The sequence below is a fragment of the Hemiscyllium ocellatum genome, chromosome 5 (assembly GCF_020745735.1).
Source record: "Hemiscyllium ocellatum isolate sHemOce1 chromosome 5, sHemOce1.pat.X.cur, whole genome shotgun sequence".
In the NCBI taxonomy this organism is placed as follows: domain Eukaryota; kingdom Metazoa; phylum Chordata; class Chondrichthyes; order Orectolobiformes; family Hemiscylliidae; genus Hemiscyllium; species Hemiscyllium ocellatum.
Genome location: NC_083405.1, coordinates 61,643,533 through 61,670,365, shown reverse-complemented (window position 1 = coordinate 61,670,365; position 26,833 = coordinate 61,643,533). Strand labels below are relative to the sequence as shown.

The window sequence follows — 26,833 nt, the reverse complement described above, 5'->3', positions numbered from 1 at the left end:
AGACAAAGGTAGGGAAGAATTTGTGAGGAGAATACAAAGAGTCTGCAAAGAATTATAGGTTGTTTTAAGTTTAAACAAGTTTCTTGCAGTTGAAGTATAATATGGGAAAATGTGAGAATGCAGAATTGTTCACTTTGGAAGAATAGTAAAGCAGAATACTGTTTAACTAGAGAGAGAGATTACAGAATTCTGAAGTACAGAGGGATTTGGATGCTATTATAAATAAATTTTTAAAAAAATCAGCATGCACGTAATCAGGAATGCAAATGGAGTCTTGCCCTTTACTGCAATGTGGCTGGAGTATAGAAGTAAGAAGGTCTTGCTACAGCTGTACAGGGCATTGGTGAGACTGAATCTAGAGTGCTATATGTAGTTTTGCTCAGCTTACTTAAAGGGAGACATACTTGCATTGGATGCAGTTCAGAGTAGGTTCATTACACTGATTCCTGTAGTGAGGGGTTTGTCTTTTGAGGAAATGTTGGACCTGCAATCATTGGAGTTCAGAAGAATGCGAAAGAATCTTCTGAAACATATCTGATTCTGAGGGGCCTTGACAATAAATGCTGAATGAAGGTTTCATGCAGTGGGAGTATCTACAATTAGCGAATAAGGGGTTTCTCATTCACGAGAGATGAAGAGGAATATCTTCTCTGAACATTGTTAGTAGATTGAATTGTCTTCCCAAATTAGCAGTCAAGACTGGGACATTAAATGCATTCAAGACTGTGTTGAAGAGATTTTTACTTGATGAGGGAGTCAAGAGTTATGGATGGCAAGAGGGAAAGTGCAGCTCTGATCTTTTGAATTACAGAGCAGATTTGAGAGCCAAATGGCATCCTCTGCTCTTAGTTCTAATGTTCATAACAGACAACGGAAGATACTCTTTAAAATATAACAAAGAACAGCAGATGCTGGAGATCTGAAACACTCAGAAGAAGGGTCACTGGATTCAAAACGTTCACTGTTTTCTCTCCACAAACACGGCTGAGTCTCTCCAATGGTTTCTGTTTTTGTGTGTTGGAGCTACTCTTCATTGTGTTTCCTTATGATGCATCTTTATCTTTCAGATGTTGCACCCATATTTACTGGCATAGACTAAAATAAAATGATATTTGTCAAGATTATCTAATTATACTTGGGCATATTTCTTACAGGAATAGCATAGCGGCTTCAGCTGTCTGCATGTTTAATCTTAGTGCCATTACTCAAGTTTTTGCTGGGCCATTCAAGTTCCAGGAGAATTCTCATTCAGCGTGGCTGCCATTTTCCAATCCTAATCCTAATTTTCAGGTATTGATGACTCTCATTTTTTGATATGAAACTTTCCATGATTTGTAGTATCATTTTTCAGATTCTGCTGGAAGATTCTGTGAGATTTAGTTTTTATTTTTAATGTATTTCACTGATTTCTCATTATTCTTTTATTTGTGATTTCCAACAAATACTTACATTATTAAATTTATGCTTTATTAGTGCGGTACTATCGATTCTGGTCCTTATGCGAATCTCACAGACAGGAGCCTCCAGGACGCTCAAAAGTTTATTCTTATGCATGAAGTGGTACAGCCCGTTTTTCCAATGCCTTTCTTCTTGGAAGACAACAGTCGGTTTTCCCACATAGTGGTGGATGTTGTGCAAGGAAAGGACATGCTTTTCCATGTTATGTACTTGGCCACAGGTAACATATGTTAAATCTCAGTGCATGAATAAAATGTATGATCTGAGTTCGTATTACTGTATCAATGATTGGCATTAATATTATTTAATAAACTTCTGTAAAACACGGAACTGTTGCAGTACAAAACTCAACAGTAGTATTCACATATATGCTGATGAAACCCAGTTCGACCTTTTCCAACAACACTTTAGACTCCCCCACTGTTGCCAGTTTATCAGACTACTTTTCCTACAGCCAGGACTGAATGAGCAGAAATTCCTTCCAATTAAACATTAGGAAAACTGAAATTGTCATCAGTCCCTACCATAAGTGCTGCCCTCTGGCTACTGACTGCTTTCCTCTTTTTGACAATTGTCTTTGAGGCTATAGCAGATTGCACACAACCTTCTTGTCACATTTACCCAAGATGAGCTTACAACCACATATCTATGTGATCACTAAAACAGCTCTTTTTACTCCCACGAACTTACCCTCATCCATTTATTGTTGTTTCTAGATTTGACAATTTCGACACCTTCCTATCCAGCTTCTTACATTCTACACTCCATAAAATTGACAGCATCAAAGCTCTGCTGTGATAAGTGCACCATATCTTCTTCAATCATTATCTCTGGCCTTGCTGATTAACATTGGCTCCTAGTTAAGCAACAATACAAAAATAAAATTATCGTTTTTTTCAAATCCCTCCGCTGCCTTGAACTCCTCCATCCCATTTGATGCAATCTCCTCTAGCCCACAATCTTCTGAAATTTCTGCCTATCTTTTAATTCTGGTTGCCTGATTTTTGATTTTAATTGCTCCATCACTGGTGACCGTGTCAGTTCTGCATGGGCCAAGAAAATGTTCCACAAAATACTGTGGGTTGGAAAAACGTGGCATGACATGAGGTAGAATATTTTTACCTTCGGCCAGTTATGGAGAAAAGGAGATATTGATTCAGTTGTGGTTATGCATCTCTTCTGATAATTTTGCAGTATTGCCCATTTATATTATCAGTCAAAGATAAAATGAGCCCTGGTTTTGCTAGTTTTGTCAAAATCACAAGAGCAGTCATTTTTATTATCCAACTGTACATTTACCCCAATGTATTTTACTTATGGTTGCAATCCCATCATAATCTTCTGTTTGAACATTGCTCTGTACATCCAGGGTAAAGCAAAACATTAAATTGCAGTTAAAACTTTGTCATTTATAGAAGGATGTAAATTTACAGCCGATTTAGTTTAGAGTAGAATCTCCAGTTTTACATCACCTGGATTAAAGATTCTTATATGCGTCAGCCCAAGCACAACAGATTCATGCTTGATTATAAATAGTTTAATTTGTGAAACAGAAAAATTCAAATTAAAAGCATCTTGTCTTCACTAGAATAGAGAAAGATCCAGGATGTCTTAAACAACTGTTGTAATGTAGAAAATGCAGCAGCCAGTTTGCACACAGCAAGCTCCCACAAACAGCCATAGGGTAAGGACTTGATAACTTATTGTGATAACTGAGAAATCAATATTAGCTCGAACACTAGGAGAACTTGTTTGCTCTTTTTCAAAAAGTTTCAATTGAAAGTGTTGGGAATCTTTGGAACTTTTTGTGTTTAACAGATATAGATTTATAGATATTAATAGCACAGAAGTTGGGCGTATGCCTGCTTGTGTTGGCGCCCATCAACAAAGATCTGACGCACTAATCCCATTTTCCAGCTCTGGGTCCATAGCTCTGTAGGCAATGTCAATATATGTGAATATTTTAATTACTGCTTAAATGTTACAAGAGTTTCTGACTTAACTACCCTTTGAGGCAATGAGTTTCAGATACATTTTCCTCAACTCCCAATTTCATTTAGCACCACTCTGCCCAACTGATCAGTCCTTTGATATCTTCTTGCAGCTTATGACTATTCTCCTCACAATTTATCATCCTATCAATTTTAATGACATTCGTGAACTTCTTAATCAGACCCCTATACTTAATTGAAAATTATCAATGTATTCCACAAACAGCAAAGGCCCCAGCACTAAGCCCTGTAGAATCCCACTGGAAACAAACTTTCAGAAACATTTCTTTAACATCATCCTCTGCTTCTGCCTCTCAGCTAGGTTTGGATCCAATGTGCCATTTTGCCTTGAACTGTTTCTTTTCTTGACCAGTTTGCCATGAGGGGCCATATCAAAAACCTCTTACAATCCATGTAGACCACATCAAATGAATTACCTGAATCAATGCTGCCAGGTTCAACCTCAAGAAATTAAATAAAATTCATCAAACATGAGCTTTGCTTATTAAATTGATGCTGACTATTTCTGATTAATACACATCTCTCCAATTGCAGATATATTCTGCCCCTCAGAATTCTTTCCAATAGCTTCCCCACAGGTAAAGGTAGACTGACTGGCCTGTAACTTCCTAGTATGTCCTGCCTTTGTTTTTAAACATGTGTTGTTGTTATCAGTCATCTTGTCCTCTGGTACCTTATCTATGACCGGAGATGACTTGTACATTACCATCAGTGCCCCTGGCATTTCCTCTTTGCCTTCCTCAATAGACTGGAGTACATCTTATCCCGACTGCAGAATTATCCACTTTTAAAACCACTAAACCTATGACTGCATCTCTTTTGTTAATCTCTTCAAACATTTTACAGTCTCCCACCCTGATGTCTCGAGCTGTATCATCTTTTCTCATTGTGAAGACTGATTGTAAAGTATTCATTGATGAATGTGCCTATGTCTCCTGGGTCCAACACAGATTACCGGTACAACCCCTAGGGGCCCTACATTTTCCCTAGTTATTCTTTTCTCTTTATATATTTAAAACACCCCTTTGTGTTTTCCTTTATTCTGCCAGCTAATGATTTCTCACTCCATTGCTTGGCTTTTCTAATTTCCTTTCTAAGATTCTGCCTGAACATATTATAATCCTCTGGGGATTCTGCCATGTTGAGCCCTTGGTATCTGCTATAAGCTTTTCTTTTGTCTTGATCCTAACCTTTTGACATCTACATCTTGGTTCTGTCTTTTATTTTTACAGGAACATATTTTCTCAAATGTTTGTTGTTTCCTCCTTGGATACACCCCACTGCTTTGACATAGTTTTATCTGCAAATAACCGTTCCCAGTGCAGTTTGAGCCAAATCTCATCTTAGCAAAATTAGCCTTGCCCTAATATGGAACCTTTATCCTGATCCACCTTTATCATTTTTCATAATATCCTAAATCTAAGTGAGTTATGCTCACTATCTCCAAAATGCTCCCCTACCCGCTCCACTTGCTTAGACTCATTTGCAAATACTAGGTTCAGAACTGGCCCCTCCCTTGTTTGGTTTTCTACGCACTGGATTAAAAAAAAGAATGCCCTGGATGCATTTTGAGAATTTTGCTCCCTCCCCACTTTGGAGTAATTAAAATCATCTGCTATTACTGCCTTATTATTCTTAGACGTCTCTGAAACCTAATTACATCTATCATCCTCACTCTTTCCCTGATCTACCTCTTCCTGATCATCGAGCTAAAGTATATATCCTGCAGTATGTTTGCCCATTTTGAGCATTTTACTTTTCTTCTTATGGCCTCATTTGATAATCCTTCCAAGATATCATTTGATTCCTACACTTGTTTCCTTGATCAATATTGTGAGTCCCCTCCTCTTCTATCCTCTATCTCATCTGAATACCCTATAACTGGGAATGTTGAGCTGCCCAATCCTTTCCACTTTTTAGCCTCAGTCACAGCTATAAAATCGTAGTCCCATATGCCTCACCTGTCTTATTCCTCAGGCCTTTTTTTGTTAAAATATATTCCATTTCCTCTTGCTAAATTCACTCCCTTGATATCTAACTTAATTTCCCTCTGCCTTCCAGACTTACTTAACAGGATTTTAACGTCTAATTCCATCTTACTTTCTTCCCTCTCTGAACTATCTGTCAGGATACCTGTCAGTGTATTTAAATCATTCCTGACAGCAGTAAGAACCAATCTCACAGCCAGGACGTTGGTCCCATACCTGTTCAAATGTAACCTATCCAACTACTACAGGTCCCATCTCTCCAGAATCTAAAAAAATGTCTTCATTACCAGCTCTCGAGATACTTTATTTTGTTCTTTTCATATTCTTTTGTTCTATCTGTCTATTGCTGTACACTACTATGTGACAATGGAAGTAATTTGGAGATTGCTACTTTCAAAGTTATGCTTTTCAGTTTTCTACCAAACTCCTGAAGGTCCTGCTTGCAGGACTTCTTTCCTCTCTTCCTTCTTCTCATTGGTCCCAATGCGGACCATGATATCTGGGCATTCACCCTCCCATTTGAAAATGCTCTGTGACACTCTTGACTTTACAAGAGTCATGGTTGTAGTTTCAAAAGCACCTGTCTACTCCCCTCACTAATGAAACCTTTATCTTCCACACATCCCCTCCATTGAGCACTGGGATCTCCCATAGTGGCTACAAGAGTACTCAGTGGCTATGAATCCTACAGTGAGTAATCCACCTCCTGGCTCCCCAGAGCCTGTCCACCACCTACAAGGCACAAGTTAGGTCGCTATGAGAATACTCCCCACTTGCTTCGATGGGTGTAGCTCCAACAACACTCAAGAAGCTTGACACCATCCAGGACAAAGCATGTAGCTGGTTTGGCAGCACCTCACTCCCATCACAACTCACACTCAGGAGCAGCAGTGCATACCATCCACAAGACGCACTGCAGAAATTCAGCAAAGATCCTCATATAGCACTTTCCAAACCCACAACCATTACTAGCTAGAAGGGACAGGCAACAGATACATGGGAATAACACCACCTGCAAGATCACCCTCCAAGTCAGTCACCATCCTGACTTGGCAATGTATCATTGTTCCTCCATTGATGCTGCTTCAAAATCCTGGAATTCCCTCCCAAATTCCATTGTGGGTCCACTTACAGCACATGACCTGCAGTGGTTCAAGAAGGCAGCTCACCACCATCTTCTCAAGACAACTAAAGATGGGCAATAATTGTTGGCCCAACTTAAAATGCCCAAATAGGTTGAATAAAAAAGGTGCTATGGTCTTGGGTCTGGCTTGGTTCCACTGAGGATTCGTCAACCGTACTATTTTCCAAACCAAAAAAACAGTTTGCGAGTGAGATGTACTCATGGTATTCACTCACTACATGCCTGGAATATCTCTTCTTTCTGGAGGTTACCCACTTGCGCTGTGTCTATGCTTCCTTAACCTGCTAAATCCATGCTCATGAACCTTTCAGCGTCGTGAATGCACTTGAATCTTGAGTTGCTCCCACTGGAGGTACCTTCTACACAAATAGTCATCCAGACCACCAGGAGCATGGAGAGCTGTGAATGTTTAGGTGTTCAGCATGTTCAAGATAATAATTAATAAACTTTTTGATACCAAAGGAATCAAAGGATATGGATAAAGTGTAGAAAAGTGGGTGCTGATATAGAACATTACAGAACAGATTTCAAGAGCCAAATGGTCTAATCCTGCACCTTTAACTGTTTTATCAATGACGTTACCTCCATTATACAATCAGCAATTAAGATGTTTGCTGATGATTCCATGGTGTTCAGTTCCACTCATAACCAGATAATGAATCAGACTGTGTCTGCACGCAAATAAAGCTGGACACCATTTGGGCTGATAACTGACAAATAATATTTATGTCACACAAGAGCCAAACAACAATCATTTTAACTGATAGCCAAACTACCTCACCTTGACATTTAATGACACTACCATCTCCCTCATTAATGACATGCAATGCCACATGAAACATTGGTCAAAGGTGCAGGAAAAGAAGTATGTGGAGAGAGACCAGTAGGTTCTGAATCCATGATGCCAGGGTCACTGTCTGGGTGTGTTTGTTGAGTCCACTTTGTGATCTTTTGGAACATTTCTTTAGCCATTCATGGTAGTCTGCAAATCTATAACTGTAATGGAGCGCAGGGCTATCATGGCAGTTTGTTGAACTTCCATTGCAGTACTTTGTCATTCAGTAGAAGCTGTTGTGGCTGCAGTGTGATTTGTAATCTCAGTCATAACATGCTGCATAACGTTGAGTTTCCCAGGTCACTGGGGGTATTAGCCAGTCTCTTCATACTCGAGATGATCAGTTCCAGACTTTTCATCAAGGCATTGCCTAAGTTGGATGTGACTCCTCTGTCCTTCTGAAACTTGGTTCCCTGAGGTTTTCATCTGGCTATGCTACTATGGAATACATTTTTGAACTTGCTCCCAACAACCTGGTATGCTTGTTGCTCATTAGGGAAGATGTTTGTTCTATTCTAGCTTTTATATTGTTCTTGGTTCCAAACTCTGAACTGTTGTCTAAAGCAGTGATAGTCATTGAGTCAGTATATTCTTTCCCAGCTTCCTCCTCTTTTACCTCTAGGAACCCTCAGATACCATGTGGACTGTAGATGAGTGCAGACACGATAAGGTTATTTGGAGCTGAGGGAGTAAGGATTGGATTGTGGGATCAGTGATATTTGTGGATTTATAAAGAACCTGCAGTGCTGCCATCCCTCGGAGTAGTACCCCCTCCTGCTGTGCCTTTGGTGCAGTGTCTTCCAGAGGTCTCCTGATGACAGTTAGCACTGTCCACCTGAAAGAATTATGTCGTGAAGGTGTGGTTGACCTTCTCAGGTTAGACCTCCTGCCAGTTATTATATGTTATTTGCTTCTGTAACAGGAAATGGGTGATGGTGATGAGCGTATTCACAGGGATGTTTCTGTGATGTGATTTGTGAAATGTATCTGAGGCATGGAATAGTGCTTGTGAAGATGTAACAGTGTAAGGAGAGTGAATGTCCTTGTATTGGTAAATGAAAGCTGATTTGTGATGTGGTTCTGGTGATGGTGGTAAAATTGAGAAGTTTTCTGAGATGGGGATCTCACCTTGACCACTTATGTAAAGTTGTTGAATGCCTTGTGGCACTTGGACTGTTCCTGATTATCAACTCCCGCATGTATGGTATCAATTGCCTCTGTGACCTCCTTTACTACAGTGAGTAGAGGATATCCCTCCTGCTGTCTCCCACCTTTAGTAGGACTGTCGGTGCCATTTTGGAAAATTTGGATGCCTCTCTCTGAGTTCCTGAAGTTTTATGCTAATTGCTGCACACTCTCTGTCCCTACTTTTCCAGTTGACCCCAATTGCTTTCTCTCCCTTCCTCTCCTCTGTTTTCTCTATCCATTCCTCATCCCTCTGGACCCTTTCTTGTTCCTTCTTCTTTCTCTCTGCCTCTTTCTTTCACTTCTCTTTCACCTATCTTATCCAACTCTGTAACCCTCTTGCCATTTCCTCCTTTACCATCCCTCTGGCTTCTTTCTGCCTGGACTTTACTACTTTAATTGTCTGAGTCCCAGTCCTATGCTCTCACTTTCTCTTTCCTCACCCTCTTTCCTGGCTACAAACTCACCTGTGTGCTTTACGAGGCTCTATTCTCCCTCTTCCTGTGCTTTCTAACCCATTTCCAACTGCAGAACCTACTTAACCTTAACTGCCTCTCTGCAATGCTATGGAGGATTAATGTTAAGTAAAACCTGTCGCAACCAGCAACATAATATAACAGATATTTTTAGTTGAAGTCACCGTCACCTGTGAATTTTCTGATCAGTTTGTTTTGTTCAGGTAAATAATTTGTTCCCCATTCTCACTTTCACTCTTTCTGACTGTGGGAGAAGTTCATTTGACTTCATAAATCAGGCCTTGGACCCTTTACAATCAGTTTATATGTTCCTCCAAGCTTACACTCACACTGTTAATGGAAAAATATTATAATTTATAAATCCATTATAAAGGATGCAATTGCAGAGCAGTTTGAATACATAATATAATCAAACAGATTTTGCATAGCTTCATGAAGAGAAAATCATGCCTGATAAATAATTTTCTCTGTTATTTTAAAAAAATACCCATCATTTCGACGGGGACGACACATCTATCCTGGGACAGGCTAAGCAAAGACAAGCCAGAGAATTCCTAGGGGACTGGCACTCCAATCACAGCACCATAAACAAACACATAGATCTAGATACCTACTATCAACCCCTCAGAAAACGAACAGGAAATAACATCACCACAAACCTCAGGAACCCCACCCAAGTCAAATATATAAATAGAAAGCAGGAGACAACAGCTTCGCTTCACTTGCAAGTCGCCACTAAAGATGTTACCTAGCCAGGTAATGAAACGTCTGGATATCAAACCTACAGCTCAGTGAGCAAACCTACACCCTAAACCTCAACCTGAGCTACAAACCTTGCAAAAATACAGTACTGTGAATAGTTTTGGAAAGATATACTTCCAATGAAGGTAGACCAGACAAGGTTCACTACACTGATACCAGTTATGGAGGGACTTTCTTATAAAGAAAGGTAGAGTAGGATGGGTCTGTACTTGCTGGAATTCAGAGAATGAGAGGTGACCTTCTTGAAACTTACACCATTTTAGGGGACTTGGCAGGAGGGATGTGGAAATGTTATGGGAGCATTTAAAACCACAGGGCATAATGTTGCACTTTTAATGCAGAAATGGGGAGGAATTTATTCTGTTAGAGGGTTGTGAATCTGGAATTCTTTCTCACAGAGAGCCTCCAAGGCTGGCTTGTTGAGTATGATCAAGGCTGAGATAAACTGACTTTTAATTAGTAAGAGAATAAAGGGTTATGTGGAAAAGGCAGGAAAATGGAGTTCAGAATTATCAGGTCAGCCATAATCTCATCGAATGGCAGAGCACATTCAATGGGCTGAATGGTCTACATCTACTCCTATGTCTTATCACCTAATACACGTCCTCATCCATTATTCTTATGTTGGATTTATTTAGTCACTGTCATTAAGTGATTGTGAAAATCTTGTCTGTTGAGTATCCTGGTCTCTTAGTTAATGACATATTATTTAATTTTGCCTGTAAAAATACATAATACTTCTAAGACTATTGGTTTTAAAATGTTTTTACAAAAGCAAGTGAAGTAATATCTTTGTCTGACCAGCTATTATTTCTGCTGTGCCTTATGTTCAGCTTCTTTATGTTTCTCCCTTTCAGACTATGGAACGATTAAGAAGGTTCTTGCCCCTTTGAATCAAAGTGGGAGTGGTTGTTTGTTGGAGGAAATAGAACTTTTTCCAATCAGTCAGAGAGACCGTATAAGGAACCTTCAAATCCTACACAGTCAGAGTGTTCTGTTTGTTGGACTACAGGAGCATGTGATAAGACTCCCTCTGAAACGCTGCAGCTTTTACAGAAGTCGGAGGTAAGATGATTGAACATTGGAGTATGAAGAAGGTTTTGGCCGCATTGTGACAGAATTATATCCACCTTATCTGACTAATGACAAATCATACATAAGGTAGAATATTGCTTTTCTCAGGGAGTATTTTGTTGAGTGAGATCCAAGGCACCCAGTCCGTGATGGTTTGGAGTGACGTGTCTCACAAGCTGCTCTCTACCTCATTAATTCTGCAGCTGGCTTTTGGGAACTATGAGACAGGAGAAGTGGAAATGTCACTCACTGCATACTGCTGCAGGCGACATACTGCCCTTCATACTATGGTGTTTGACCAATATGGCGTAGATCGAGGAAAGGCTCATGGCCCACTTTGGGGGCAGAAGTCCGGAGGGGCTGGTGGATGGAGTGGTAAAGAGGAAGACCATCCTTTCTCCTGTGGACTGCACAGGACGCCATCCCACTTGATCAAACCAGCCTGCACCCAATATCCTATGAATGAACTAAAAACGTCAGTGCTGAAGTCAGTGAGTGTGCACTATGAAAACAATGTAAAATACAAAGAAGCAAGCCACCTCCAAGTAAGCGAAAAGAGAGTGAGCACAATGAGAGCAACCCCAGAGCCTTAGATGCATGTTGTGTAGATATACAGGAAGGCTGTAAGTCTTTGTGTGGAAAGCTCCCTTTCCCAAGTCCCTGCTCAGCCCACCTCAGCCTCCATAAACTATATGGTTCATATCCTGGGGTTATAATGTTAAAGTTCTCTGCAGTTTATCCCAATCACTCCAAAAATGAAAGTACAGCAAATTGTGCGTATCAGTGATGGAAAAGTAAATCACTCACAGAAAACCTATGCCATTCTATTGCAATAGCAACGGGGGAAAGGAAGGTCTTTGCAAGCATTGCATAAATCATGGTCAGAGGTGTTGGCAGTTTGAAATCACAGTAGCATTAAGTAGTGCAATTGCAGTTGTTACACAGCGGTATATTGAAAGGTCTGGTGCTCCAGTAATAGGTGAGTTTATCTTGTTTTTTGTTGTCTGCTATGGATCAGTACTGACAGTCACTGTTTGCATTTGTTTGCTCAGGGGATTGTGGGTATTGAGTGGAAAACACTAAAACCAGAGGTTGATGATTCCAATTTTCCTCTTTTCAATTTTTCTCAGCTATTTGGAAGCTGAAGTCAGGAACCACTCAACAGGACATTCTGACTGAGCCAGCACACAAAGGTGCTTAATGATATAGTGATAAGTCATCGATCTTGCATCAAATTTCACCTATCCAGCCACTTTCTTAACAAAGCAGCTTTGTAGGTTTTTAATCGCTGTCCACATTTTGACTTTTCTATGTCAGACAGTTCTGTCGCAGTTAAACCTCATTTGGATTAGCGTTTTCAAAGCAAGGATCACAAAGGCCATGTCTGGGCTGTGTTGGTACAGTTTATCAGCAGAATTGTTAAGACTATAGATTAAGTGAAAGAATTATGAAAAACAAACTTTACAAAGGTTAGAATTCCAATGGCAGTATTTCATATGTTGTTGTAAGTAGCCTTAATACTGTAGAGTATTACCTCACCTCTGAATTATTTGGTAGTTTTAAAATAAAAAATAACCAATACAAGATAATTGTGTACTACTGCACTTTGATAAAATCTTTGATAATACTGTAGATTGTGTTTAGAGTTTCCTAGCTTTTATTCCATTGAAACTTTAGCACTTTAGTTACATAATGCATTTTGTTATTGTCCTGGTGCAGGCATTAATTAAACCAATGAGAAAACGAGCGAGTTTTATATCAGCAAGAGTTGAATCAATGATAATTGTTACACTGATGGAGATTGCTTGCTGACTCTGTATATGTGAAATAGAGTAAAAAATGAGGTCTGCAGATGCTGGAGATCACAACTGCAAATGTGTTGCTGGTCAAAGCACAGCAGGCCAGGCAGCATCTCAGGAATAGAGAATTCGACGTTTCGATTCCTGATGAAGGGCTTGTGCTCGAAACGTCGAATTCTCTATTCCTGAGATGCTGCCTGGCCTGCTGTGCTTTGACCAGCAACACATTTGCATATGTGAAATAGATATTGCCATAAATATGCAGTGTTGACCATAGATCATTAATTCATTCCGCCAGGTTACCATTAACGATCATGTTATAAAAAAACAGCAGAAAGTAAATGACACTGCCCAATTCTGGGATAATTCTGGCATCAGCAGGATCGAGATCTAATGGATTACCATCTTAGTCACAGAGAAGACAGTGAACCGCAATCTGAGGGAGAGGGATAAATGGAGGGGTGTGGGTCTAGCCTCCTGTTTTCAGGCCAATGCCCGTTTAGGGGATGGAGTGATATTGGGAGTGCTCTCACATTGGAATTCTGAAAGGGGCTCTTTCATAAGCCAAACAGGACCTTCTGCGGCACAGACAAGGTAGATGTTAAAGATCTGGCACAGATGATTCTGAAGACAAACTAAATTGTGTCCCTGCTTCAGGATCTCTGACTTGACAGGCTAATGGTCACCCTCATGGCTAGGCAATGCTCCAGTGCTCCAGCTAATAGGAGTGAGATTCTCTGTTGTGCCTTTACAGGTTTGGTGTTCACTTTTATTGTTTGAATGGTAATGGCTGTGGGATTTAGCCAAGGTCATGGTGTGTGAAAGAAATAGATGGAACCTCTGCTTCCATACACGCCCCATGTTCAAAGGGCCCATGCAATCTGCACCTCAAAGCGTTTATTTTGGATGTTCTCAGAGCTACAATTCCATTCAAGTTTAACATTGCATTGTATTAAATCATACCAGTATCACCCCATTCTTCATGTGTACACATCCACTGATCTAACATTGGCCATTGAGATCAATATAATGATTTAACCTGAACAGTTTCCTTTCACTGTGAAGTATTCTGAAATATTCTGACTGGGTTTTTGTTAATTCATCCCAGGGAGTTCCAGGAGGAATTGCTAGCTCCCATTGAAATCCATAAGACCATAAGAAATGGGAGCAGGAGCAGGTTGTTGAGCCCCTCAAGCCTGCTCCGACATTTAGTAGGATCATGGCTAATCCGAGATTCCTCATGCCCTTTCCCCATAATCCTTGCTACCCCTCCTGATCAAGATCTATCTTAGCCTTAAAAATGCACAAGGACAATTGCAACATTTAAAAGGCATTTGGATGGGTATATGAATAGGAAGGGTTTGGAGGGATATGAGCCAACTTCTAGCAGGTGGGACTAGATTGGGTTGGATATCTGTTTGGCATGGACGAGTTGGACCGAAGGGTCTGTTTCCATGCTGTACATCTCTATGACTCTATAACTCTGCCCCCACACCTCTCTGAGGCAATGAATTCCAAAGACTCTCAACCCTCTGAGAAATGTAATTCCTCCTTATCTTAGTCTTTAAATTGGCACCCCCTTATTCTGAGACAATGCCCTCTGGTCCTTGACACTTCTATGAGGGGAAACATCCTCTCAGCATTAACCCTGTCAAACACCTTCAGAATCCTATGTTTCAAACAGATCATCTCTCACTCTTCTAAAGTCCAGTGAGTAGAGTCCCAATCTGTTTAGCCTTTGCTCGTAGGACAATTTCTCCATGCCAGAGATTATCCTTGTGAACCTTCTCTGAACTGCCTCTGATGAAATGTATCTTAAATAAGGAGACCAAAACTGCTGACAGTGCTCCAGATGTGGTCTCACCAGCATCTGGTATAGTTCCACAAAGACTTCCCGACCCCAATACTCCAAACCCCTTTTACCATCCAGATTACTTGCTACATCTGTGTGCTAGCATATGTGCATGAGTAGCCCCAAGTTCCTTTCGTTGTAGCTTTCTGCAGTTTTTCTCTATTTAAATATATTCTGTTCTTTTGTTCTCCCTTCCAAAATGAAAAACTTCACATTTTCCCATATTGTACTCCATTTGCCAAATTTTTGCCCACTTATCCATCCATCTAGTTTCCTCACTTGAATGTCATTGGCTATGCAGCAGTCCAGGCTTCTGGCTGATGGAGGTCACAAGAGGGCACAATCAGTGTGTAACTGTTGGGATTAGGACCTCAGGAGTGGCATGGCAATTGAGTGGTTAGCACTGCTGTCTCAAAGCACCAGAGACCCAGGTTTGATTCTAGCCTTGAGCGATTGTCTATGTAGCATTTGTACATTCTCCCCTTGTCTGTGTGAGTTTCCTCCAGGTTCTCCAGTTTGCTCCCACAATCCAAAAATGTGCAGGTTAGATGAATTGGCCATGCTAAATTGTCCCATAGTGTTCAATAATGTTTAGGTTAGTTGCATTGGATAATATTGGATAATAGAGGAGGGGAATGGGTCTGAGTGAGTTGCTTGTCAGAGGGTTGGTGTTGACTTGTTGGGCCGAAGGGCCTGTTTCCACACTGTAGGGATTCTATGTTCATAGATATGCTAGATCAATTTGTTAAATAAGCCATTATCAAAAGTAAACAGATAAAGTAAACGTTCACAGTATGTGTTGCTCTTGTTGTCTCCAAGTGTAAAACAAACGAGGATTCTAGATTGTCATGGACTGCTTTTGTCTCAAATTTCTATCCTTACGGCTTCCTGAGAAAAGACAGAAGACAGAATTTAATTCTAGTTGACTCAAATGCAGATATGCATAAGTGGATAGCAAATGTTGCAAAATAGAATATGATCTATTAATGTTGTGTGCAGTTGTATGAATGGGTTAAAGTTGAGATTTGAAGTTTGACCTCATTATCCTGTGCTTACAGTTCATGTATGGGAGCTCGAGACCCTTACTGTGGCTGGGACTTGGTCTTAAAGAAATGCACAACGTTAGAAGAAAGCATGAGCATGACCCAGTGGGAGCAAGAAATCAGCTTGTGCCCAGTGAGTATGTTCATTCTCAGAATTCCCACATTCTTTTAAAACATTGAATATTTTTGATGAAACAGACTATTGAATTGGCTGATATAAACCATTGCTTACATGTTGCTGATTCTTTATTGTTCTTTACTTTTTCACTGAAGATTTATACCAATCATTAATGCGGAGAACTGTTTTAAATTTTATAATGCACTGTAACCACTGTTACAACCAGGTGAGGTGAGAAAATTGTCTGACCTCTTTCTAAACCCGTTGGATGGTTGCACCAAATGTTTTGTTACTTTATAGCATATAGCTATCACACTTCAAATAAAACGTAGTTGCTAGAAATTACCAAGGCTTTCTTCTATAATACGAAGAGGAATTTATTATCTGCAAACTTCAAGAAAAATGTAATAAAAATGCAGCATCAAACAGGCATGCAGCACAGTGATAAGTTTTGAAGCAACGACGATTCATGAGAAAAGGTTGGCTGCTAACATTGCAGAAAATCAGATAAACTTGTATAAGCACATCAATAGTAAAAGATTGATTAAAAAGATGATTTGGGGCAGTTAGGGACCAAAAGGGCATTTAGACTAAGGTATCTTAGCATGGCTAAGACATTAAATGAGTATTTTGGGAATGTCAGCATATATTCTTTTAAGAGGAAATTATATATAACTAATTTGCTGCGTTTTTTTAAGATCTAACAGATAGTCTCATTGAAGGGAAGACTGTTGATGTGGTGTACATGGAATTCCAAAAGGTGTTCTAAACAGTGCCACAAAACAACTTATGAGGTGATGCACTTTGTTACAAAAAACATGGAGAGACAGTTAAGAATACTACCCTTGCTTAAAAGGGTGTGGAGGGGCAGATAAACATGGGTGTGTATACATCAGTCATTAAAGGTGACATGAGAGATAGTGAGAGATTTTAATAAGACAGAGTATTCTAGACTTCACAAGACAATGGTTTGATTTTGATTTTTGATTTATTATAGTCATATGTACCTAGGTAGAGAAAATCAGTGGCAGCCCTGGCATTTTGGATTGTGAGTAAGGAAGCAATTTGTCTGATGCAGTAATCCAGTTGAGGTTACCAGCAACAATGGTGAAGATGAGTGTTACAAGAAATGTCTAAGTTGAGTGGCTGGAGAAAGGCAGAGCATTCAGCATTATTCATTAATTGGGACTTTTTGTTGATCTGTCAATCCATCAAACAGCAATTCTTTCAACGTGATGGAAAATTGAGTTATCTGGGAAGCGTTCTTCGAGTCTATGACCCAGATTTCAAAATACTAATAATGGCACAGCTGTTGTTGTTCGCTGTCCTTGTATTTCTGAGACTGATAGCAACGTATGGAATCAGCTTATGTGCCATTTAATGTGGAAATCCAGAAGTTACTCTCAGTGATTCTGTGTTTCTCCAAATGGTGAGGTGCTGAAATACCTCCAGACTGCAATCAATGAGAAACTATTGAACTGACAAGAGTGTCCATGTTTATTCTATTAATTTCAATATGAAAAAAAGCCTTGAAAAAGTAACATCATATTGAATAAGTTGTAACTGCAATTTGATGGCATTTTGATGATGTCACTGTTGCTGGATGTCCGGAGATCATCTTGATTTGACACCAGATTCTGATTAACATCAGGAAATAGGAAAGCTATACCACAGAGATCACCAGATGTTTGTGAATAGCTTTCTTCACGGTCAGAGGTGAGCATTGCTACATGCTGCTGACTACAAAATCCAAGCCTACAGTCGTGCTATTATGACATTTAATCCACAGAATCTACAAATGGAAGTTTTGTCATTATTTTTTCCATACTGCTCACTTTAGTCCTGTCTTATGTCTTCATCTTAATTACTCCTATTGTAACTCAATTTGAGAAAGCTAAATTGAAAGATGCCTTAAATAACTCCTCATAGGCCCTGTATCCCATCATCAAGTTACCCTTTATTTACACGTTCAGGGTCCTTGCATTGGTCCACTCCTTAAGAGGCAACTCTCAGAGTGAACAGGATGTCTGACAGTCTTATTTTTTTTCTCAGAGCCAGCCCTAAGGATGAGCAGAACCTCTGACACTTTTTTTTTCCTTACCCCTACACCACTGCCTACCTACAGTAGTGTTTTCTCCCTCCGACCCTATGTTGTGTGTGTGTGCCTAAGTGTGGACAGTCTTGTTCTTATCTGTCAGCCAGGGCTCCCTGATTGGACTAGGTTAACAGCCCCAATCAGGGAACTCATATTCTGTGATGTCCACTTGGCTGACCTTGTCACAAATTTTTACAATGCTATTTTCTCCTTCTCCCAACATAATCTTCTACAACAAAAACAGAAATTGCTGGAAAAGCTCAGCAGGTCTGGCAGCACCTGTAGAGAGAAATCAGAGTTTATGTTCTAGGTCTGGCAACCCTTCTTCAGAACAGGCTTTCTGCATATTGTAGGATTGAACCAGCAATTTTATTTTCAGAGCTATATCAGAAATAATATCCACCATCAGTGAATGATTGAATACAAAACCTTGCGCTTATGCCAATATGTTGTCACTGGAATGTATTAGAGCATAATAAATTGGAGCATGAGTAGGCCATTCAATGCTCAGGCATTTTTCTGCCTGTCCCCATGACCCTCAACCCCTTGTTGACCAAACATTTGTCTAATTTAGCCACAATGATCATCATCAGTAATCATAATGTAGGTGATACACAGACAGAAGTGTATTGATTTCAAAGTATGAAACAACCTGGCAGTATCTGTGGAATGAGCAACCAAAAATAACCAACTTCAATCTTATTTTATAGTGCCCTAATATTTTACTGGTTGTTTGTCCTTTAGACAAGAAACATGACTACGGATGGGAATTTTGGATCTTGGTTGCCATGGAAACCTTGCAGCCATGCTGATGGTAACACCATTGGGTTATGTATCTGTAGAACCCGTCTGTGTGATAGTCCATCTCCACAGTGTGGAGGACGACAGTGTGAGGGTGCCAGCATGGAGGTTGCAAACTGTTCTAGGTAAGCAAAAAGAACGGGAAGAACCATGATTCAGGTATTATTTTCCAGTCAAATTTTATCTGACTCATTTCTCTTAAGTGTCCGTCATCTTGTCCTAGTGTGTGACCTAAGATGTATTAGTAAAGATCGTTCTCTGTAAGGGATAGCAACTGATTTTTATCTTACATGTTACAGACCAGGATATTGCAAACAGTGATACACATCTTCAGTCTTCTGCTTATTGACTGTAATTGTTCAAGCTAGAAAGCTGAAATTTAATCACATTGTTTAATAGGAATGGTGGCTGGACTCCTTGGACACTGTGGTCTCCTTGCAGTACAAGTTGTGGAATAGGATTTCAGGTCCGACAGCGGTCTTGTAGTAACCCAACTCCTCGGCATGGTGGGCGTGTCTGCGTGGGACAGAACCGTGAAGAGCGGTATGTACAACACTTCCACAGGCTTACTATATTGAGGAAAAAGTAGTTACCGTATATGTGTTCTGGGTTGCGTTTCATTGCATTTCAAGTTAGGACATAAGGCCTATCTTGGGGCTCCAGCAATGTGGCCAGAAATTTTAAAAAGAACAAAATATACATTCCTCCGGGCTTCACCTTCCTGCACTCACTTTACACCCACACGCTCCCAATGCCCCATCCATGAAAAACCTGCTATGCCTCTCTAGTACCTATTTCCATCCATGACATTTCCCTTTCACCTAAAACTTCAGTTCACCTACTCTTCACGATAGTCATATACATAGGCAAAAAAATAGTACTGTTTTATTACGTATTGCAGAATACACTATTAAGAAAAGCACTCTCATTCATAAAATCTAATTTGGCAGGTGTTGACTTTTTTGACACTTCTTGAAATGTCTTAACAATCCAACACTTTGACAAGTTTGATATTTCTTGAAAGGTACCTTTCATGTCTTGACAAGTTGGACAGTTCCCAGGGGTTTATGTGCCTTTTATCCACAGTCTTTTCCCCAGTAAACATTCTCGCCCACTCCCAAAGAATAGTTAACTTACTCCCTCCAGAGAATCCCTGCTGTTCAGCTGAAAGATGTCCTGAGATTGTATCCAGAGCTATCCAAATGGGTCCCTGATTATTCAAAACAAATCAAAGCTCTAGTCTCCATGTTGTCAGATCCACACATCACTGACCCTGAAGTCCATATTGAGTGGAGGCAGCTGATCATTTAATGGCCAGCTATCTCCATGAACTATACATTTGTGAACAATAGCTTGCCCCCCTAACCCTGCCCCTCTTAAAATGGAAAATGCTGGGTTTTGGGGCGAGACTCAGGATATCCAATACTTCTATCATGGTGAAGAGGGTCTCTGTCATAGCGTAAATGTGGACTTGAGTCGTGCAGAACCTAAACCAAGTAATATAAATTGGATTAGAGAAACATACTGAAACTGAAATAACAGAAAAAGAATGGGATTTAGAGAGATATAAATGGGACAGACATAAAGAATGGAGATTCTGTGTTTCTGTTTTATACCTTCACAGCGTCGGTAATGATAGGTTATAACGAGATTAGACTGGTAACGAGTGATATCAATGCACAGGTGGAAGGAGAAACTATGGCCCACTTATCAGTGCTAAAATATATCTGATTGATATCATCACTACTTAAAACTCTGGATTACAGTGCAATCCCAGCATTTACTTAAACTAGTTGCTTATTCTGTGCATGACAGGAGAAAATTGTATTGATTAAGGTATCAGTACACTAATGATGTGAAGGTCTCCCACTTAATGGGAGGCAGAAACAGTAGTGTTTGAATTTGCTGGATTTTGTAAAGTTCAAGAAGAACCTAACGTTCACTGATACTTGATCCCTGAATTATCCATGTGTGTTAATCCTTGATTCGATTAATGAAACTATATATTGTTCTTTATAAATGAGTTTACTAACCTGGATGCTTCACAAACTTGACCATATGTTTTATTTCTTCAAAAAATGCCTTTCTGCGAATACACTAAACTGGATTTGGCATTAGTTTTACACTTTATTCCTAGTAATTTTATAGTTATGTTCCACTGTGTACAGTTGAAGCCTGAACTTTCTGTATTCTCTGAGAAGTAGCAGGGTGACAGTGAAGTGGGCCTGAAGCCTGATGCCTTTGCATCAAAGCCAAATATTCCTGACAGCGGCCAACCTGGAGGGAAGATATGATGCCTGACATGACAGAAATATAATTAAGCTTGTTATTTAGCCCATTGACAGCAATTTTATGGAAATTCTTCCACTTTACAAATGGTAAATGGAGAAGGCATGTAAGTGAGAGCTTAGTGCTGACTTTTTCCAGGAACTGGACGAGTGTGCCTCGTCAGGAAGAATGAAACAGTGAAAACACTGGCAAACAAATACTGAAAGAGAGGGAGAAGCTGACGGGATCCCAATTGGAAATGGACCATTGAGCACAAGAAATGGAGGATTGGGTAGTAAATAGGAGTTCCATTTGGACGTGAGGCTTTGGAAACAGAAAAAGATCACATGCTTTGAGCCTTATTCACCCAACATTCAGAACTTTTAGTGAGGAAGAGAAGGAATACAGAGGGATGCAGACACAGACAGGGAAACAGCTGCGACCGCAGGGCTGACAGGAAGATCTGCCTCAGCTAAGAGATCAAGGAAAAATACAGGAGGGTCTGTAAATTGCTTCCTGAGTACAGAGGTGACCTACCATTAGAAAGTCCGAACAGCAGTGTTGCTGAAAGAGAGAGAAAGATACCACCAAAGGGAGGTGCCGATGGGGTCCCAATTGGAAATAGACAATTGAGCACAGGAAATGGAGGGGTGGGTAGGAAATAGGGTTTGCATTTGATCTTTCCTGGAATGTCATTGATTTGTGCCATGGTGAAGGATGAACTAATCTGCATGGGTCCATTTGCGCCTCTGGATCTTTCCAGGGATCTACCAGAGATGTGTGGGATCTCACAGTCTATGACTCATCGATGCTATAAGGTGGTAACCAATGTCCTAGATCTTCAACCGGGCCAGCAAGTGTACACATTTCTAGAATGACCTGGTAGTCAAACTGAAAGGACCATTGAATTTTGGATCATTGGTGGATTTCTACAGGGGAATGTGTGATTGACTGCATCTATGTCGCTGCAAAGTCTCTGGTACACCAGCAACTGGCATTTCTCAACAGGAATGGCTCCTATGCAGAAGGATCCTTCGGTGAATGCACAGTTGACGGAAAGCAGTCGGACCTGTACAGGCTTTGGAATCACAGGTGATGCAACTACTCACCAGTCTGGTTAAGGAATGTTTAATTGCAGATGAGGACTATCCACTCAGGACATGGTGACTATCGTCAATGAAGAATACATGTATGGATACAGTGTTGAGGAATATTATCTGCCACAAGGCCATCTGAGTGAATATCGAGCAGGTTACTTGGTTTCTGAATGTAAAATTCAGCTGCCTAGAGTGACCCTGTGGAATCCTTCAATATGCCCCAGTATGTGTCTCACGTGTCATGGTGGCCTGCAGTGTGCTGCACATCCATCTCAACCTTCCACCTACCATTGTCTCTGAAGATGTCCCAATTGTCTCCGCGATATGGAGTGCTGAAAGCCTTTCAAACATGACAGTAGCACCAGATATAATTTCACCTTGGACCCACCTTTACTCCTTTAATGGTCAGACTCCACACCCACCCACCCTTAATTTGGCAATTGATCCCCACCCAAGCAATTGCACTCCTGCTTCCAGGCACATGGCTACTCCCAAATTTTGGCCCTGTTTAATAACCCTTGTTATGATCTCCATAGAAGACCAAAAACAGAAAAAGAAATGTGAACTTTCAGTTTATAACTGAACAAATGACACAACAAATTTTAATAATTTAAAATGTTTTCTGCAACAAACAAACTCAAAGAACCATTGTTTATATGTCACATTTTAGGCAATTTATACTTTTCAACAGGACAACTTTTAACACAACAGAAAAACCTACCATCTGTTACATGTGCATTAAATAAACACGTAATTCTTCCAGATTCAGTCCGAATGGTTCTTAACTCCCAATTTTTATTTCCAAAATTTTCTTTACCCAGCTTAGAAATGTTTAACTCCAGAACTTTCCTTCGGTATGAATTTTTCTTGTGACGACTTCTTTTGGCTAAATCTAGGCAAATCTTCCAGCACTATTGAAATTCATGATTTTGGTTTTTCTATCTGAGTCCAAGCTCCCAACCGGATATTTGCCTGATGAACCAAGGCATCTTGCTGTCTGTAGCTTCTCTTACTTGCTTGGATCATAACAGACTAACCCACTGTCTGTCATATTCAGTGATGTTTTAGAGAGTCTTTGTCCCAATCTTTATACTGACCTCCACATAGCAATGACATGGGTAGAAATGTCGATCATGTATTCTTTAAACCTCAACTGTATCCTATTCTGAAATCAAATAGACAATTTAAAGTATACTTTTTTGGTAAACAGACTATTTTAATGTTTCTCTAGATCTTGGAAACTCACATACATTTACCAACATCATAGTTATTTTCACCATTGTCTACGCTTAAAACAAAAGCAATAAAATAAAATGCATTGCACCCTTTTCTCAGTAAAATAATCTTGGCTTGTAAAATAAAATCATCAGCTCCATCTTTCAGACTGTTGTCAGGAGGAATTAAGTATATGAAAATAAACACAGAAAACTGTTGATGCTGGAAATCTGAAACAAAAACAGTGTGCTGAAGAAGCAATGTGCGAAAAGGATCAGTGCTGGGTCTGCTGCTTTTTGTCATTATTTGAATGTGAATGTAGGAGGAATGGTTACAGAGTTTGCAAATGACAGCAAAATTAGTGATGTAATGGACAGTGAGGAAGGTTATCTCAGGGTGGAATGGGACCTTGATCAGATGGGATAATGGGCTGAGTTCATTTTGGTAAGACAAATTAGGGCAGGACTTCTACACTTAATGGTGGGGTCCTGGGGAATGTTGTCAAAAAAAGAGATCTTGGGGTGCAGGATCATAGTTCCTTGGAAGTGGAGTTTCAGGTAGGCAGTGTAGAGAAGATGATGTTTGGCACGCTTGCCTTTATTGGTCAGTGCACTGACTATAAAGAGTTGGAATGTCATGTTGTGGTTGTATAAGACTTTGGTTAGATCACTTTTGGAATACTGCATTCAGTACTGATCTCCCTGCTATAGGAAAGATGTTGGGAAACCTGAAAGGATTCAGAAAAGATTTACAAGGACGTGGCTGTAGTTGGATGATTTGAGCTATCAGGAGAGGCTGAATCAGCAGGGCTGGTTTCCCTGGAGCTTCGGAGGCTGATGGGTGACTTTGTAGAGGTTTATAAAATCACGAGGGGCATGGATAGGGTGAATAATCAAGGTCTTTTTCTCAGGGTAGGGGAGTGCAAAGCTAGAGGGCTTAGGTTTAAGGTGAAAGGGGATAGATTTAAAAGGGAAGTAAGGGGCAAATTATTCACTCATAGGGTAGTGTGTATTTAGAATGAGTTGCCAGAGTTTTAAAGGCATTTTGATGGGTACATGAATAGGAAGGGTTTAGAGGAATATGGGCCAAATGCTGGTAAATGGGACTAGATTAACCTAGGATACCTGGTGAGCATGGACAAGTTGAACCGTAGGATCTGTTTCTGTGCTGTTCATCTCTATGACTGTAAAACAGCAGGTCTGCCAGCATTTGTTGAAAGATAAAATAGAGTTACTATTATGGGTCCAGTGATCCTTCATAAGTCTGTATTGATGTAGGGTCCCTAGACTTGAAAGATTATCTCTGTTTTTCTCTAACGATGCTGTCAGCCAGCCCTGCTGATTTTCTAGCACTCTGTTTTTGTTTCAGACTTCAGGTCACGTTATCATATTCATTCATTTCACCCTGAATTTAAAGTTCCAAAGCATCATCTTATAAACCTAATAATTGTACCACATTGTAAACTGTGGAAGTATTGAAGTATTTTTAATTGCTATATTGCTGCAGAAAATAAAGCTTCAGTTTTCACTCAGGAGTAGATAAACCTTCCTCTTCAGCATTCTTTAACATTCAGCACAGAGCTTGTTAACTGGGAACAAGCCTCAGAAAGCAGCACGACCTGCTCATGTTTCTCAACATTGTTCCAATTTTGGGAGCATTTAAAATAAATCGCATTCTTGATGGATACGTAAATATTTTGAACAACCAAATGGGAAAATGACAAGAGTATTAGTGTGCAAATCCAATAAATAACAAAATACAGTCAGATTTTTGGATGCAATGCCTTTAATCTGTAGTCCAGATCCTGCAGTTGAATTGCTTCAATTTCATGTTAACTGTAGCACTGAAGCTGCTTGAATCAGGTTCACTCATAAGGTGAAATAAAAGCAAAGTAGTATGCTGAGTTGTGAAATAATAACAGAAGGTATTAGAGAAACTGAGCCGATCCGGCAACATCTGTGCAGATAGAAAGAGTTAATGTTTTGAATTCAGTATCATTTTTCTTTGAAATCCGTAAGGTGTCTTTCATTTGCAGTTAATAAATATTGTAAATGTTATTGCACTGGTTTGAGCCACTAACAAAGTTAACTGCTTCATTTTGTAGGCTGTGCAGTGAGTTTGCACAAAGCACAAACTAGAGGGCAAGACAGGATGAATATGTTCAACATAATGTTTAAAAGAAATAGAATTTATTATAATCATGCTCTGATCCCTATTATTTTTAAATGAAATTATTGCAGAAGAGCATGAATGGTAATAAGATCATGCTTTGGAACTCTGTCTTTAAATTTAGGGTGAAATGAAGGCCAAATCTAGTGCTCTAGAAACCCAGGTTTAAATTCCACAGTGACTGCCTTTGGAATTTAAATTCAGTATACAGTGTATACCTGGAATTCAAAATCTAGTCTCAGTAATCATGTCCATAAAACTGTCATTGATTGGTATGAAAACCTCAACTGGTTCACAAAAATATTCTTTTTGGAATGAAAGCTGCCATCCTTACTTGGCTTATATGTGACTCCAGACCCATAACAATGTAGTTGACTCTGAACTGTTCTCTGAAATGGTCTAGAAAATTGCTCAATTCAATTAGGTTCAGATAAAGTGACAATGACAGTCGTCAACAATAGTAACAAGTAATTCAGAAACTGTATCCAACTGGAACAACTTGTGCAGGGACTTTAGAAAAGGAGGAGCTTAAAACAATCATGATCACTAGGGAAAAAAGTAATGAGTAAACTATTGGGATTAAAGACAGACGGATGCTGAGGGCCTTCTCCGATGTTAGTGAAAGAAGTACAAGTAGAGATAGTGAATGCATTGGTCATATATTCCAAAATCTCTGTAATCTGAAAAGTTCCAGCAGATTTGAAAAATGATAGTGTTACACCCTTATTTAAAAAGCGAGGGAAGAAAAAGTGGGAAATTAGAAACCAATTAGTTTAACATTTCTCATTGGGACACTGTTGGTATCCATTACTAAAAAAGCAGAAATGGGACTTTTGGAAAGTCAAAATACAATTCATCAGTCAGAATGATTTTATGAAAGGTAAATTGAGTTTGACTAATTTTGCCAGAGTTCTTTGAAGATGTAATAAGTAAAGTGGGTAATGGGAGTCCTGTAGCTGTGGTGCATTGGGACTTCCAAAGACATATGATAAGGTGTCACAAAACGCTTGATATATAAGATAAAATCACATGGGGTAGGGGTAATATATTAACTTGGTTAGAGGATTGGCTAACCAACAGAAAGCAGAGAGATGAGGAAAATGTTTCTTTTCTCTGATTGGGAACCTGTAACAGTGGGGTACCACAGGATTTGGTCCTCAGGCCCCAGCTTTTTACAATCTATATTAATGAGTTGGATGCAGAGATACATAGTACAATAGCCACGTTTTCAGATGACATTAAATAGGTAGGAAAATAGTTTTAAAGAAAATAAGAAATTTACAAATAGATATATAAAGGTTAGAAGAATGGGCCAAAATTTGGCAGATGGAGCTTAATAATGCAACTGCACAAGGAATTGGTGTAGCTGCATCTAGAGTACTGAGTACTGTTTTGATATCCTTACTTGAGGACTGATGTAATTGCATTGGAGGCAGTTCAAA

At 39.7% G+C, this 26,833-nt stretch overlaps 1 protein-coding gene across 4 annotated transcripts in view; it reads left to right on the top strand.

Moving 5' to 3' along the window:
* sema5a (sema domain, seven thrombospondin repeats (type 1 and type 1-like), transmembrane domain (TM) and short cytoplasmic domain, (semaphorin) 5A) overlaps window positions 1-26,833 on the top strand; it is a 236,376-nt gene that overhangs the window by 149,188 nt on the left and 60,355 nt on the right. For all 4 annotated transcript variants that reach the window (XM_060824788.1, XM_060824787.1, XM_060824786.1 and 1 more), the window contains 6 exons: window positions 1,155-1,290; window positions 1,474-1,678; window positions 10,718-10,925; window positions 15,644-15,761; window positions 18,586-18,767; window positions 19,042-19,185. In XM_060824788.1, the coding sequence (XP_060680771.1) occupies window positions 1,155-1,290; window positions 1,474-1,678; window positions 10,718-10,925; window positions 15,644-15,761; window positions 18,586-18,767; window positions 19,042-19,185 (993 nt within the window). The remainder of the gene's footprint in view (window positions 1-1,154; window positions 1,291-1,473; window positions 1,679-10,717; window positions 10,926-15,643; window positions 15,762-18,585; window positions 18,768-19,041; window positions 19,186-26,833) is intronic.